Raw genomic sequence first — 13296 nt, 5'->3', positions numbered from 1 at the left:
ATTAACATATGATAAGACATTCCGCTTCTGGGTACATAGCCAAAGGAATTAAAAAGCAGAGTCTCAAAGAGATACTTGCACACCCATGTTCACGACAGCATCATTCACAATAGCCAAGACATGGAAGCCGCCCAAGTGTCCACAGGCAGATGAACCAATAAACAAAATGAGGTAAATCCAAACAGTGGAATATTATTCAGTCTTAAAGTGGAAGAAAATTCTGACACGTGTTACAGGACAAATGAACTTTAAGGACATTACTCCAAGTGGAATAAGCCAGTCACAAAAAGACAAATGCTCTGTGATTCTATTATGCACGTGAGGTCCCTAGAGCAGTGAGAGTCAGAGAGACAGCAAGCACCAACAATTTGCCAGGGGCTGGGGGAGGGCCTTACTGTTTGGTGGGTACAGGGTTTCAGTTTTGCAAGATGAAAAAGTTCTGGAGCTCTAGTTCACAACAACATACTTCACACTGCTGGTTAGTGCACTTAAACTTGGTGACGATGGTAAAAACAGAAAAAGAGGCTTAGGAGCAGTGAAAGCAAATGCAAAGAAGAGGATCAGTGCCTTTACCAAAGTGGAGGTGGAAATGAGTAGTTGTGGTTTGTGCATTTGTTCCCCTCCCTTTCTACCCCCAACCCTGCCAGCCTGCAGAGGGTTCTCCTCAGTCCTCGCTCTGCAATCAGAGTCCCCCCCAGGGAAGCTTCTGAATAAAAGGGGCCCGCACCCCTGGCATCCTGCCGCAGACACTACAGGCGGGGAGACTCTGGACCTTTACTTACATGTGTATATTTATGTATTTTGTAAAACCACGTTTTAAAACTACTGGGTTGATTTAAAAATGGAACCCATGCTGTTCAAAGAATAATCCTTTTTCAAGAAACTAAAAAAACACAAAACCTCGCGAGCGAGCGAGTGGGGCAGCGCTGGGCTCCAGATGGGCTGCAGAGCGAGGGCCACGGCGTGGGGCCTGCTCGGCGTCCCTCCCGGTTCACAGGCCCCCAGCAGGGCTGCAGACAGCGTCAGTCGAGGCGTACGGGCTGCGACCTCCTGGCACAAATCATTCACCACTGGTTTCACACTGGAGGCGACAACATATACAGTGAAAAAAAAAGGAAACGGCATCAAAGACAGAGGAAAAGGGCCACTTCAGAGAGCGAAGTTCAAACGCGAGCCTCCGCGCGTGCACCCTCATCCTCACCCACGCTGGCGCGATCCAGGCGTCAGGGCGTGCGTGCGGTCAGGACCTCACATGTCACCGCTGGCGGCCTGGACCTCGGGTTCCCAATCCCTCCTCCTGCCTCAGCGAGGGCTCCACACACGTCCTTCCTCATGATTTATCCGCACACGGCCCCGCTCTCTGCAGGACGGCAGACTAGAGCACGTGCAAATGTAGATTCCCGGGCAGACCCAGGAAACCTGCAACTGGAAACATCCCCTGCACGGCGGGGCTGACGTGGGAGCAGTGCTCAGTGGGGTCAGCCAGTGTCGAGATGGGCTGCACACTGGGGCTTATTTCATCCGAAGGCCGTTCCATCTGGTTTGTCGCGTTCTCCATCATCTGACAGCTTAGCCCAGCGGCTGTCCCCACCCACCGCAGCTGGAAGGACTAAGAAGACACGCCCCGTAAGACCATTCCTTGCATTGATTTAAGCAGCGCCTCTTTCCTACGAGGCTGTCCTGCCTGCAACAGTAAGGACAGCAGCTCCAGCGCCCGTCCCAGGAGGACACAGCGCCAGTCCCTGACAGTCTTCTGGAAGGAATTACGAGGAGGAGAGCGGGGCAACTTCAGAACAAGCGTAAATGATCAGCCACGAGAGGTGCTCGGAAAATACGAAGAAACGTTAACAACAGAGCAGCAGGGTGAGCCCTCACAGCCCAGGAAAAAAGCCCTCAAAGCCTGCCAACTGCACGGCACAAACTGCACCAAACATGAGCGCGGCGTTCAAGCGTCCCAGCTGGGGGAGGAAGAACGGCACGGCCATTCGTGCTGGCCGTCGGCCGCCAAGCAACCCTCCGGAGGCCCTGTCCCATTTACAAGGCTGAGTGCAGGAACCACAGCTGGGGAAAGAAGAACCTTGAGAAATGAGTCTGAAAGAGCTCAAATTAATGAGAGACTAAACAGAAAAGCAAAGGCGTGTTCTCCTTTTTCACATAATTTCCTTAAATAGGTTCAAAGCAGCATCCTGGCAGGTCTGGGCATGTTATTTTTATGTTGGGGAGAGGATGGGCCCGGGGTGGGGTGGCCGCAGCACACTGGCCCCCCTGTGAATTCTGATACAGAAAGATCACCGGGATACAAAAAGCAGAAAATCAACAAGATTCAGAGCAATATAGAAATTGCTACTTTCTCTACCCACAGGGGAGAATTATGAATACCTAGATGTGTTAACTGGGTCACATAAACTGCAGATGAACAAAGAAATGCTAAGAGCAGTTTCTTGAAGGTGAGTTGGGACCTGGGAAGACTGGAGACGGAGGCAAGAGAAAGACTCTCTACGGAATATCTTTTTAAATTTTTTTAAAAATAATTGAACCATATAATTATACTGCCTATTAAGCATATGTTTAATCTAAAAAAGATCACATTTAAAGAAATGATTGGATGTTAACAAGAACAGAGTATTTCTGGGTATTCCTCCTCTAAAATTCTCTTCTTTTTTATCCTTTTCCAAATTTTCTGTAGCATGCATGTATAACTTTTATCATCAGGAAACAATCGTCTTTTGAAAAGAGAAAAAAATTAAGATTCTCTTCCATGTTATTCTTTATCAAATACATAAACACAAAACCCAGTTCTTTCATTTAGTTCACAATATATTTAAATTTCTCTTGAGATTTCTTCTTTGACTCGTGTTATTTAGAAGTATGTTGTTTACTCTCCAAATACTTTGTGGTTTTCCGTCTATCTTTCTGTTACTGATTTCTAGTTTAATTCCATTGTGATCTGAAAGTACATTTATATAATTTCTATTCAATTGTTTTCTACTCTAGTAACAAACTTAAAAGGTTGTCAAGGTGTACTTTCTGGGCCAGAATGTGGTCAATCTTGGTAGACGCTCCATGTAGCTCGAGAAGAATGTGTTCTCTGTTGTTGGATGAACTAGTCTGTACACGTCCATCACAAGCTGTTGATCAACGGTGTTGCGAGAAGCCATGTCCTCACTGATCTTCTGCCTGCTGGACCCGTCCTTTCTGACGGGCGTGTCCAAGTCCCCAGCTATGACGGTGGTTCATCCCCTCCTCCGTTCATTCCATCAGTTCCGAGCTCTGTGAAGTGCATATACAGGGAGGTCCGTGACGTCCTCCTGGAGAACTGACCCTACGTCAGGATGCGCTGGCTTTACCGTGGTAACTCGCCTTGCTCTGCGGTCCAGTTGCTCTGAAGTGAAGACACTGACCTCAGCTTTCTTCTGATTCGTGTCAGCATGCTTCACCTCTCTCCATCCCTTTAATCTATCTGTATCTTTATATACAGTGTGGGTTTCCTGCAGAAAACAGAGAGTTGGGTCTTGTTGTTTTTTAACCTCTATGACGATCTGTTTTTCAACTGGCGTATTTAGAGCATTCATATTTAAAGTGATTATCAATAGACCTGGATTAATATCTACCATATTTCTAGCTATTTTCTACTCATTTCCTTGTTCTTGTCTTCCACTCCTCTTCTGCCTTCTCTCGTTTTATCTGAGCATTGCCTATGATCCCGTTTTCTCTCATCTTTTGGCATATCAATTATACCTTTTAAAAAATCCCTTTAGTGGTTGTCCTATAATTTACCATATGTGACTGACCTACAGGCAATCAGGTGCCTCATATAAACAGAGTATCCCCAACTCCTCCTCCGTCTCTGGTGACACTGCTGTCATTCTTTCATTTATCATGAGCAGTAATCACCCGAGAGCTATTATTATTTTGAACAAACTGTTACCTGTTAGATTAAGAAAAAGAAAAATGGAAGTTTTAATTTTACCATCACATTCCTCCTCTGAAATTCCTTCTTTCTTTATGCGGATCCGAGTTTCAGATCTGCATCATTTTCCTTCTCTAAAGGACTTCTTGGAACACTTCCTGCAAAGCAGGTCTACAGGGGACAGATCCCTCAAAGTCTTTATTTCTCCTTCACACGCGAAGGACAAATTCACAGGATGGTGAATTCCAGGTTGGTGGGTTTTTCTTTCAATTATGTAAATACCTCCCTCCACTCTGCACGCTTCCTGAAGAGAGTCTGCGTGACCCTCAGCCTTGTTCTTCTACGGGTGAGGTGTGACCCGCACCCGTCTCAGCGTCTTTCAAGGTTTTCTGTTCATCAGTCATTTTCTACAAGTTCAATGCGTAGATTTTGGGGGTGTATCCTGCCTGGTGTTCTCCAAGCTCCCTCAGCCTCCGGCGTAGTCCGTGTCACTAACTTTGGAAGATTCTCAGCCGTCCTTACGTCACACGTTTCTCCCGTTCTTTCCTTTCTTCTCCTCTGGGAATCTCCCTGTGTGTACGTTACACCTTCTGTAATGTGCCCACAGCTCTTGGATAGTCCGCTCTGGATTTTTATTCTTTTTTCTCTCTGTTCTTGACTTCGGGAACTTTTCACTGACACACCTTCAAGCTCCCTGTCCTTCTCCTGGGCTGAGACGAGCCCATCGAAGGCCCTCTTCATTTCTGGCACAATGCTTTTTATTTCGGGCATTACCCTTTGATTCTGAGAGTTTCCACCTCTCAGCTTCCATGACCCACCTATCCCTGCAGAGTCCGTTTTTCCCACCGGCATCCTTTGCACGTTGACCATAGTTACTGAACCAGCCCTCGTGGTGACTCCAAGTCTCTGCCACGTCTGTCCGGGTCTGATGTTTGCTCCGCCTCTTCAGACTGTGCTCGTGCCCTGGAACACGCCTGCAGTTCTTCGCTGAAAGGCACACACGCTGCACCAGGGGCGGGGGTAACGGGCCTCGGCACGAGGTCCGAGCTCGCTGGCTGCCCTGCAGCCCTCGGGGTCGGAGGCTGTACCTCCACCCCGTGCCCCTGCTTGATGTCCCCGCTGTCCCCGGCTTTCCCTAGAGACCCCTCCTTACCTGGGCATGGGCCCGTGCCTCCTCTGCTTCTTGTCACCCTCGGGGTCTCCACTGAGCGCCGGAGCCCCCCAGTCCCAGGCCCGCGTCTCCTCTTCGTCGGTCAGGCCCTGGGGGAAGTGCCCCTGCGAGGCCTTTGGGGGAAAACAGGGCGCTCTGGGCGGATTTCAGGAAGGCTCGTTTCCCCTCCCCCAGCTGGAAGGCTGATCGTCACTGAGAACCTCGTGGGGGTCCTGGAGGTGAAGCTCACCACACAGCCCCCGACCCCCAGAACCGGGGCCCGGACTCGCGGCCCGTCCACGCTGTCCCTGCCCGCGGGCAGCTCCCACTCGCCCGCAGCCGCTTCCGCCCCAGTCAGGGTTCTGCATCCACCGCCATCTCCAGCTCCCAGGCGGCAGCCTGCCCTGGGACCCTGTCCCCTGCTGGAGCCGAGAAGGGCCACGGGCCATCAGCTTGCTCATCTTCCCTGTTGTGAGGACGGGAGGGACTGTTCCGGGGTCCCGACAGGTCAGACCAGAAACCTGAAGTCCATCCAGCCGCCCGCGAAGACGAAGACGCAGATGGCTCCTCCCCGCTACGTGGTGCTCCCTGCTCCCTTCTGCAGTGTCCCGTCAGCCCTTACAGCCCGGTCACTGCCCGCTGTCCTGTGCTCCCCCGGGGCCCCCTCCCCAGACAGACGCCTGCCCGCGTCCACGGAGCCGTCCTGGGCCGCAGCTCTGCGATCACCACCGTCCCAACGGCCTGGCGTCCACCCCCCAGACCACACACACCCTCTACCCGACCCCGGCTTCTCAGAAACCTCCCGGCGTCCCGAATGGGCGGGTGGAAAGAAGAGTTAACTTTATCCCTTCCAGAGCCAGTTCGCAGGGTGGAGTCAACATCTGGAACTTAAACGCTGTGGTGGGTAAAATCCAGAGCTCTTTTAAAGCAACAGGAAATCCGATTAAGTTATCTCAATGATGACTTATGATTCCTTCCGAAGCAACGATTTTCTCCCCCAAACATCTAACCTACACAACGCAGAGGCCTCCGTCGTAAGCCGCGTGACAACAATGCTTCCTGTCTGATCGTTTCATAGTTAAGTACACGAGGGGGCCCCCAGGGTCACGGTGCCACCTCGGCCCCGACGTGAGTTACCGCGCTCACAGCTAACCTTCCACATCGACCACCCCACCCTGAGCCCAGACAACAGTTACTTTCCCACTGGACATACGGAAAGAGAATAAACCACGATGGTTACACTTTGAAAATAACAAGAGGAGGAAGCGTGTGCTGAGGAGAACTTAGTGAAGCTCTGCTGGGACGCTGCCAGGTCAGGCGACGCCATTGCTGCCGCGTTAAAACCCACACCTGTCAGCCCGGGAAACAGACAGACCAACACGATCCCGCAAAACACCTGCCAAAGCAGGAGGACATTCCTGCTATGCTGTAAATATCAGATCAACTAAGGCTGCTTCTATTAGGAAAAAGGTACCCACAGAGAGTAAACACCGAGTGTTTGTACTTTGTTACACACTCTCACCACGCAAAGCAGGGGGGCGGGGAGTGAATAATTCATGCCATGGAGCTAAGTTCAGCTGGTTAAATTCCTGCTGTGACTGGGACCTCAGTGGGTAGGAGGGATCACCACCTTTGAAAAGCACAGCTGTCCCCGAACCATGGCCCTTCCACGCGAGGACCTCAGAGCCCGGTGGGCATCGTGGGACAGAGTGAGGAGGCGGCCGGGATGGCTGGGAGCGACCTGGCGCTTGGAAGAAGCCCGTGCGCTACAGGGGGCGGGAGAGTGAGGGGCAGGAGGGGCAGGGAGAGTCCATGCAGAGAGAGAGTGTGTGTGAGTGTGTGTGTGTGTGAGTGTGTGTGAGTGAGTGTGTGTGTGAGTGAGTGTGTGTGTGTGAGAGAGAGAGAGAGAGAGAGAGAGAGAGAGAGAGAGAGAGAGAGAGAGAGAGAGAGAGAGAGAGTGTGGGGGGGGGGGGCCCTCTACGTGGAGTCCAGCGCCAGAAGCGGCAGAAATGGCCTAGAACAGCTGTGGTGTCAGAGCTCAAAGCAGACAACTGAGTTACCACTGTTACTCAATTTGGTTGTCTACCTAAAAGGCAAAAGCCAGAAGGGGGCGGCGGTTTACTAAACAGGCACCAAAGGAGTTACATCCTTATGATGAAGAACTATTTGGATTTCCTCTGGGAATTAACACATTAGAAAGTCTAACCTTTTTAGTAACCAAAAAAATGTACACCAAACCATGGGTTTTCTACCAAATTAACAAACTATTTTTGTTAGTAGTTTTTTAAGGTAACACTCAAGGCTACTAATGTATTAGTGAAAAAGACACCACCAAACAACGAAGGAGACTCCTTAGTGCTGAGCACAATTCACGTTTGGACTCTTTACCAAGGATGTAAAATTCGAAGATATTTATAATGAAGCACTGGAGACCTTTAAATAAGGGAAGATTTACATAAACCGCGGCGTACCTGCACAAGAGCACTGCTCAGTGATTACACGAGCTCTTCAAGGTTCCCCTTATGGACGGGGAGGAGGCCCATGATGGGGGGACCACGGGAAAAGCAGAGCCAGCTACCCCTGCGGTGTGTGTGCGGCCTCACCAGCCCCACAGCTGGGCAGCCCCCTGGCTCCAGGTTGCACGCACCAAGTACAGGTGGGTGCAGCCTCCCACCCTCAGGGCTGCAGCCAGAGCAAGTGAGGACGCACGTGAGGTGCACATCTTTTGGGGACCACCATCCAACCCACCACCGTCCCCCAAACCTAACTCCTTCAGGGTGGCAGAGTTACCGGAGGGCTCTGAACTCTGACACGGGGCGTCTCGTTATGAGCCCAGCATCCTCCATCAGCCAGCTCCCTGCAGGACAGAAGTGACTCCCCCCAGCCGGCAGGCATTAGACTGTGAGGCCACCAGGACCGGGGTGCCCTGATCGAGCCCCCTCAACAGCCCACGAGGCTAAAACGCAGGGCTGCCACGTGACAGCGAATCCAGACTCCCCTGTCCCGGCTGTTCTCCATCGCAGGGGCCAGGGTGGTGCCTGGGACGCGGTGAGACCATTTCCAAAACAAGACAGGGACTCAGCCGAGTCAGCCGGCGCCCTGGGGCTGCCACCCCGTCAAGCCTGCCCGCCCGCCTGCCCGCCTGGCACCAACCGGCACGGGGCGGCCCTCGCTCACCTTCGATGTACAGGGGCTCCACCACGTCGTGGTTGATGAGCTCGAAGTTCTCGTGGCCGATCCAGTGCTCCACGTTCCTCTTCCTGCCCGTGAAGAAGTTGTCCACCACGGTCACCTCGTGCCCGTCCATCATGAGCTTGTCCGTGAGGTGGGAACCCACGAAGCCCGCGCCTCCGGTGACCTGCATGCGGACAGCAGGGGAGGGTGCGGTGACCACCCGTGCGAGCGATGGGTCCCGGTGCGGTCCCCACGGAACACAGGAGGGGGCGGGAAGGGGGACTGGGAAGGTTTCAAAGCGCGTCTCTTCTCACTCCAGAGGAGGGAGCCGAACCTTCCGAAACTTCTAAGCAGCCTGAAAATCTAAACTGCCGCCACTAAATAACACAGGAAAAGAGTAGTTACGAGTTTCAAAATCTGACATTATTAAAAGGTCCTTGTTTTACAGTGGATGGGATATTGAGCATCACTTATGTGGTTCTAATACTTTTAGAATCACTTTTTAAAAAAATGATCAGCAACACGCATCTATTTGGTGAACTACCAAAAAAAAAGGATGTGATACTGAAACTGGACTCAAAACACCTCATGAAGGGGTGGGAGGGAGACGCAAGAGGGAGGAGATGTGGGGATATGTGTATGTGTATAGCTGATTCACTTTGTTATACAGCAGAAACTAACACACCATTGTAAAGCAATTATACCGCAATAAAGATGTTAAAAAATAAAACTAAAAAAAAATTTAAAATAAAATGGGGAAATGATGAGTAAAACAGAAAAAAAAAAAAACACCTCATGAAAAACTGGTATCTTCCAGACTGTTTATAAGAACAAATTAATAAGCAGCAGACACCGTGTGCAGACCAAGGCCCTAAATGATTCAGTTCTACTCTTTGGTTACCTAGTGTCAGCGACCCAGCCAAACAGAAGGAAGGCAGCTCTGAGGGGCCCACGAGGGGAAGGAGATCACCACTAATGTGCTTCTAAAACTTAAACCCTCCAAATGTGTAAAGGCAATTATGACTGGGAAAAAATTAAACTAATAAAAAGACTTTATTCAAATTAAATAGTGTCAGTGGAGGGGGCTAGATAAAGCGTATTTTGTTTTTGGAGGATAGGAGCGAAAAGAATAAACCCAGAAGACAGCCGTGGGATGGGAAACTATATTCTCTGCCTGTCCTGCCCTCCCCTCCCCTCTGCTCCTTCAAACTTCACATTCACATCACCCTCCTGTTCCAAACGGAAAGAATTAACAGCAGAAAAAACACCCACTCCTTTTAACCTAAAGAAAAAGCACCTTAACCTCTAGGTCTACGGTTTTAAAACATTTAATCTGCCACGAAGTCCTCTGTTCACATAAAATCTGATGTGTAATTCCCATGTTCATGGCAGGCAGGAGCAGAGCAGCCTGGGGGAGAAAAGGCAGACGGGGGGAGGGGGCGGGTAAGACCAGCCCAAGAAGAGCCATCCGTCCACCACCACCGAGAGATGTGGGTGCTCGGATGAAAAGACAAATACAAACACTTAGAACGTGCACGGCTGAGAAGCCCTGATGCCCGACAGTTTCCTATCAGCTGCGTCCATTCCTTATCGGGAGCCCCATTTTCTAAACCCCTTTGCTTTAGGGATGTGAACTGACATCTGGGGGGGTGGAGTTTTGGACCAAGATCCCCAGATCACCGGAATGACGCAATCAGCCCGGTCGTCCTCATTTCATATTCTCTCCACCACCTGTCGACTTGTCTGGTGTGTGTCTTATCTTAGCACTCCTACACTTTATTTACCTGGACACCTGAATGATGATTTGAAAAAATAATTTTCTGGGAAAATAACTGGATTTCCAATCTGGCTCACCACTAGTGTTTAGCTCACAGGGCGAGATTTCATTTTATCTTACCTTTGTTTTACTGCATTTTCCCACAGTTTTTAAATCAGAAAAATTACATCTTTTTTTTCTTACAAATTTTATTTTGTATGTCTCAAATTGTGGATGTTATATGAATATTTCTGCAAAAAATTACATCTTTTTAGAAGAAATTTAACCCCTCTTAATGTAACTCTATATCTATATGCAAATGTTTTCTAAAATAAGATGTTCTGTAGCTTGCTAACTTTATCTCTGCACCTAAAATAACCGGTAAGGCCTGGGAGCCAGCAGAAACGCAGGGCATTAAATCATACACGATGGCTGGCAACACTTCACTAGTCTCAGTGGTGACATAAAATTGCTGGAAGCACCTTAGCCTTTCTTAAAATAAATTTAAAAAATTCTTTTTTCTTGAATAATTCCTTTCTATCTAAAATACTTAAGATTTATGTAACCTAGCTGGGTGGTTATAATATGTTTCTTGGGCTTCCCTGGTGGTGCAGTGGTTAAAAATCCACCTGCCAATGCAGGGGACATGGGTTCAAGCCTTGGTCCGGGAAGATCCCACATGCCGCGGAGCAACTAAGCCCGTGCACCACAACTACTGAGCCTGCGCTCTAGAGCCCGCGTGCCACAACTACTGAGCCCATGTGCTGCAACTACTGAAGCCCGCACACCTAGAGCCCGTGCTCCGCAACAAGAGGAGCCACCGCAATGAGAAGCCCGCGCACCGCAATGAAGAGTAGCCCCCGCTCGCCACAACTAGAGAAAGCCTGCACACAGCAATGAAGACCCAATGCAGCTGAAAGTGAAAGGATAAGCAAATAAATTTTTAAAAATTAAAAAAATAAAAACAAAATAAAATAAAATGTTTCTCCTAATCAATTTCATCCCTTTAGGAAAGCATTTCAAACAGAAACAAAACGGGCAGAAGCTTAGCACTCAGGTAGCCTCCCCAGGAAAATAACCGCTGAACGCAGGCCTTTGAGTAACAGGGAGCGGATGGTGGGAAGAGGAGACACAGGCCTCGTGCACGGAACAGATCAGGCCGTGCACAGCTTTGCTTGGCTCTGCAGTCCGTGACCTCTGCCCTGTGCGCTGCTTGCTCTTGTAGGGGCCAACAGGCAGCTAGCGGGTCCAGCTCAGGGCAGCACGCAATCTCATGCCGCCCCGTCCATCAGCAAAAAAAAAAAAAAGAAAAGAAAAAAGGATGTCTTTCAGAACAAAACTCTTCTTTGTGCGAAGGCTTCAACAATTACTGAAAAGGCTTTAAGTTTTAGCAACCATATGCCAGCCTTGGGCACCAAATGACTCGGAGATGTGACTTAACCTATGAGGCGGCAGATGAGTCAAAAACACTAGGCTCATGGATTGTGGTTATGCGTGAAGTGAAAAAAATACGACAGTGCCCGGCATCACAGGAAAACCATCCCACGTGGAAATGATGAGAACCCTAGCAAGGCCGTGCAGGGCTCATACATTTGCGCAGAGCCTCAGATTTTCTGATCACTCTGACGTGTGGCCGCAGGGAGATTAGGAAAATCAGCTTTTCTCCTCACTGATATATTTCTCAATTCATGCCTAAATACTTATACGTTTTTGATGTGATGGAAATAACCCAAAAGATGGGTGTACAACTGGCTTTAGAGTCTACTCAGGGTGAGGTATAGTAGCCACCCAAAAAAGGCAAGAGACTTCCTGTAACTTCTGGAAGAAAAGGGAGATTTTGTACAGGCAACAGTTTAACACTGATTCACAAGTGTTATTCTGGTGTTTGGGATGCACGGTCCTACACTGGAGATGATGGCCAGGAACAGACACCCCTGTGTCCTAACCACTGATATGCCAAGGTCACAGATATACCAGGAGCTCCACAGACCTGGTGAAACAAGACAACCACAACAGGAGAAAATTAATTCAAAAGCCAATATTTAAGTCTCTGGATTTTGCCCTAAGGGCATATAGCAGATACGGAAACATTTATCCATGAAAATCTGGCAAAATTTAATAAGAACCGTGAGAGTCTGGACAACTGAGCCCCGGCTCACTCCGTCCTTCCACCCTCCACCCGGTGCAGAGCCGGTGAGAGTGTCAGGCATGGCCAAAACCAGGGGCTCCCAGGGAAAGACGTAGCATCTCCCCAGGAAGGGCAGGGCCCCCGCATTTCACATTTCTCGTCCCCTTCGGCCTGGACTCCTGACCCCCAAGCCTGCTGGTCGAGCGCTCCCTTCCCCCAACCAGCTCCCACCCCCGACTCGGAGCAGAAGCTCCGCCCCAGGCATGGAAGTCTGCAACTGATCAGGCGTTACTGATCTCCCTAAAGGAACTGACTTGACTTGGAAGAGACAGTGGGGAAGTTCAAGCATAAGGGAGATGGCGGTGGCAAGCCGTGAGGAGGAGGCTGGCAGCTCTAGGAGAACAGCTGGCTTAGCAGACGGGACCAGGGAGAGACCCAAGAGCCTTCCCGGGTCAGAACAAGCCTCCAAGACTGCGCTCCAATCTCCCTCTGCAAAGGGGCCAGAATTTAATTAGGTAAAAGTGAGGAGCAATTTATAATGCAAAGCTCTGACGAAAGGACAGATCACCCCACCGGCCAGTTATCAGAGCCTACCACACAAGGCAGACAGCTCAACAGAGCAATCAGGGAAGGAGGCCGTGACAAGGGCCCTGCTGGAACCACCGTCATCCAGGTGACCGTGTCCACTCCCGAGGCTGCAGCCTCTGAGGAGTGGCCACCAGACCTTCACACTCCAGGGGACGCAGACGTCACCAAAGTAAACCAGCCAGGCCTCCGAACAAATAAATAAGCACACCAAAGTAAAAACAGGCCTCGGGGAAGGGGGTCAGGATCCAGAGCTGCTGCAATGAACTACCCAAAATGTCTAGTTTTCTACCAAAAACGTCGAGATGTGCAAAGCAACAGTTGCATGTGACTCATGCACAGGAAAGCAACCAGGCAACAAAGCTGCCTGTGGGACGCAGGCGACGGACTCGACAGTCTCCAAAGCAGCCACCACAAGTATACTCAAAAGAACTGGAGGAAACCAGATTAAGGAAGTAAAGAGAGACGAAAAAGAGAAAAGTTATAAGACAGAAACAGATGGAAATTCTATGTTGACAAGCACAGAAACCAAAAAGAAAAGTGGGCCAGAGAGATTCGACAATCTTCTGGATCTGGCAGAAGCACAAATTGGC

The 13296-nt window shown here is 49.9% G+C and overlaps 1 protein-coding gene across 3 annotated transcripts in view; it reads right to left on the bottom strand.

Moving 5' to 3' along the window:
- The window catches only part of UXS1 (UDP-glucuronate decarboxylase 1), a 79701-nt gene that overhangs the window by 24144 nt on the left and 42261 nt on the right, over positions 1 to 13296 (bottom strand). For all 3 annotated transcript variants that reach the window (XM_082358456.1, XM_082358457.1, XM_082358458.1), the window contains one exon: positions 8238 to 8418. In XM_082358456.1, the coding sequence (XP_082214582.1) occupies positions 8238 to 8418 (181 nt within the window). The remainder of the gene's footprint in view (positions 1 to 8237; positions 8419 to 13296) is intronic.

Source organism: Balaenoptera borealis (assembly GCF_965194805.1).
Source record: "Balaenoptera borealis genome assembly, chromosome: 15".
Lineage (NCBI taxonomy): Eukaryota > Metazoa > Chordata > Mammalia > Artiodactyla > Balaenopteridae > Balaenoptera > Balaenoptera borealis.
The sequence above is the reverse complement of the archived record's forward strand: the minus strand, read 5'-3'. Positions and strand labels throughout refer to the sequence as shown.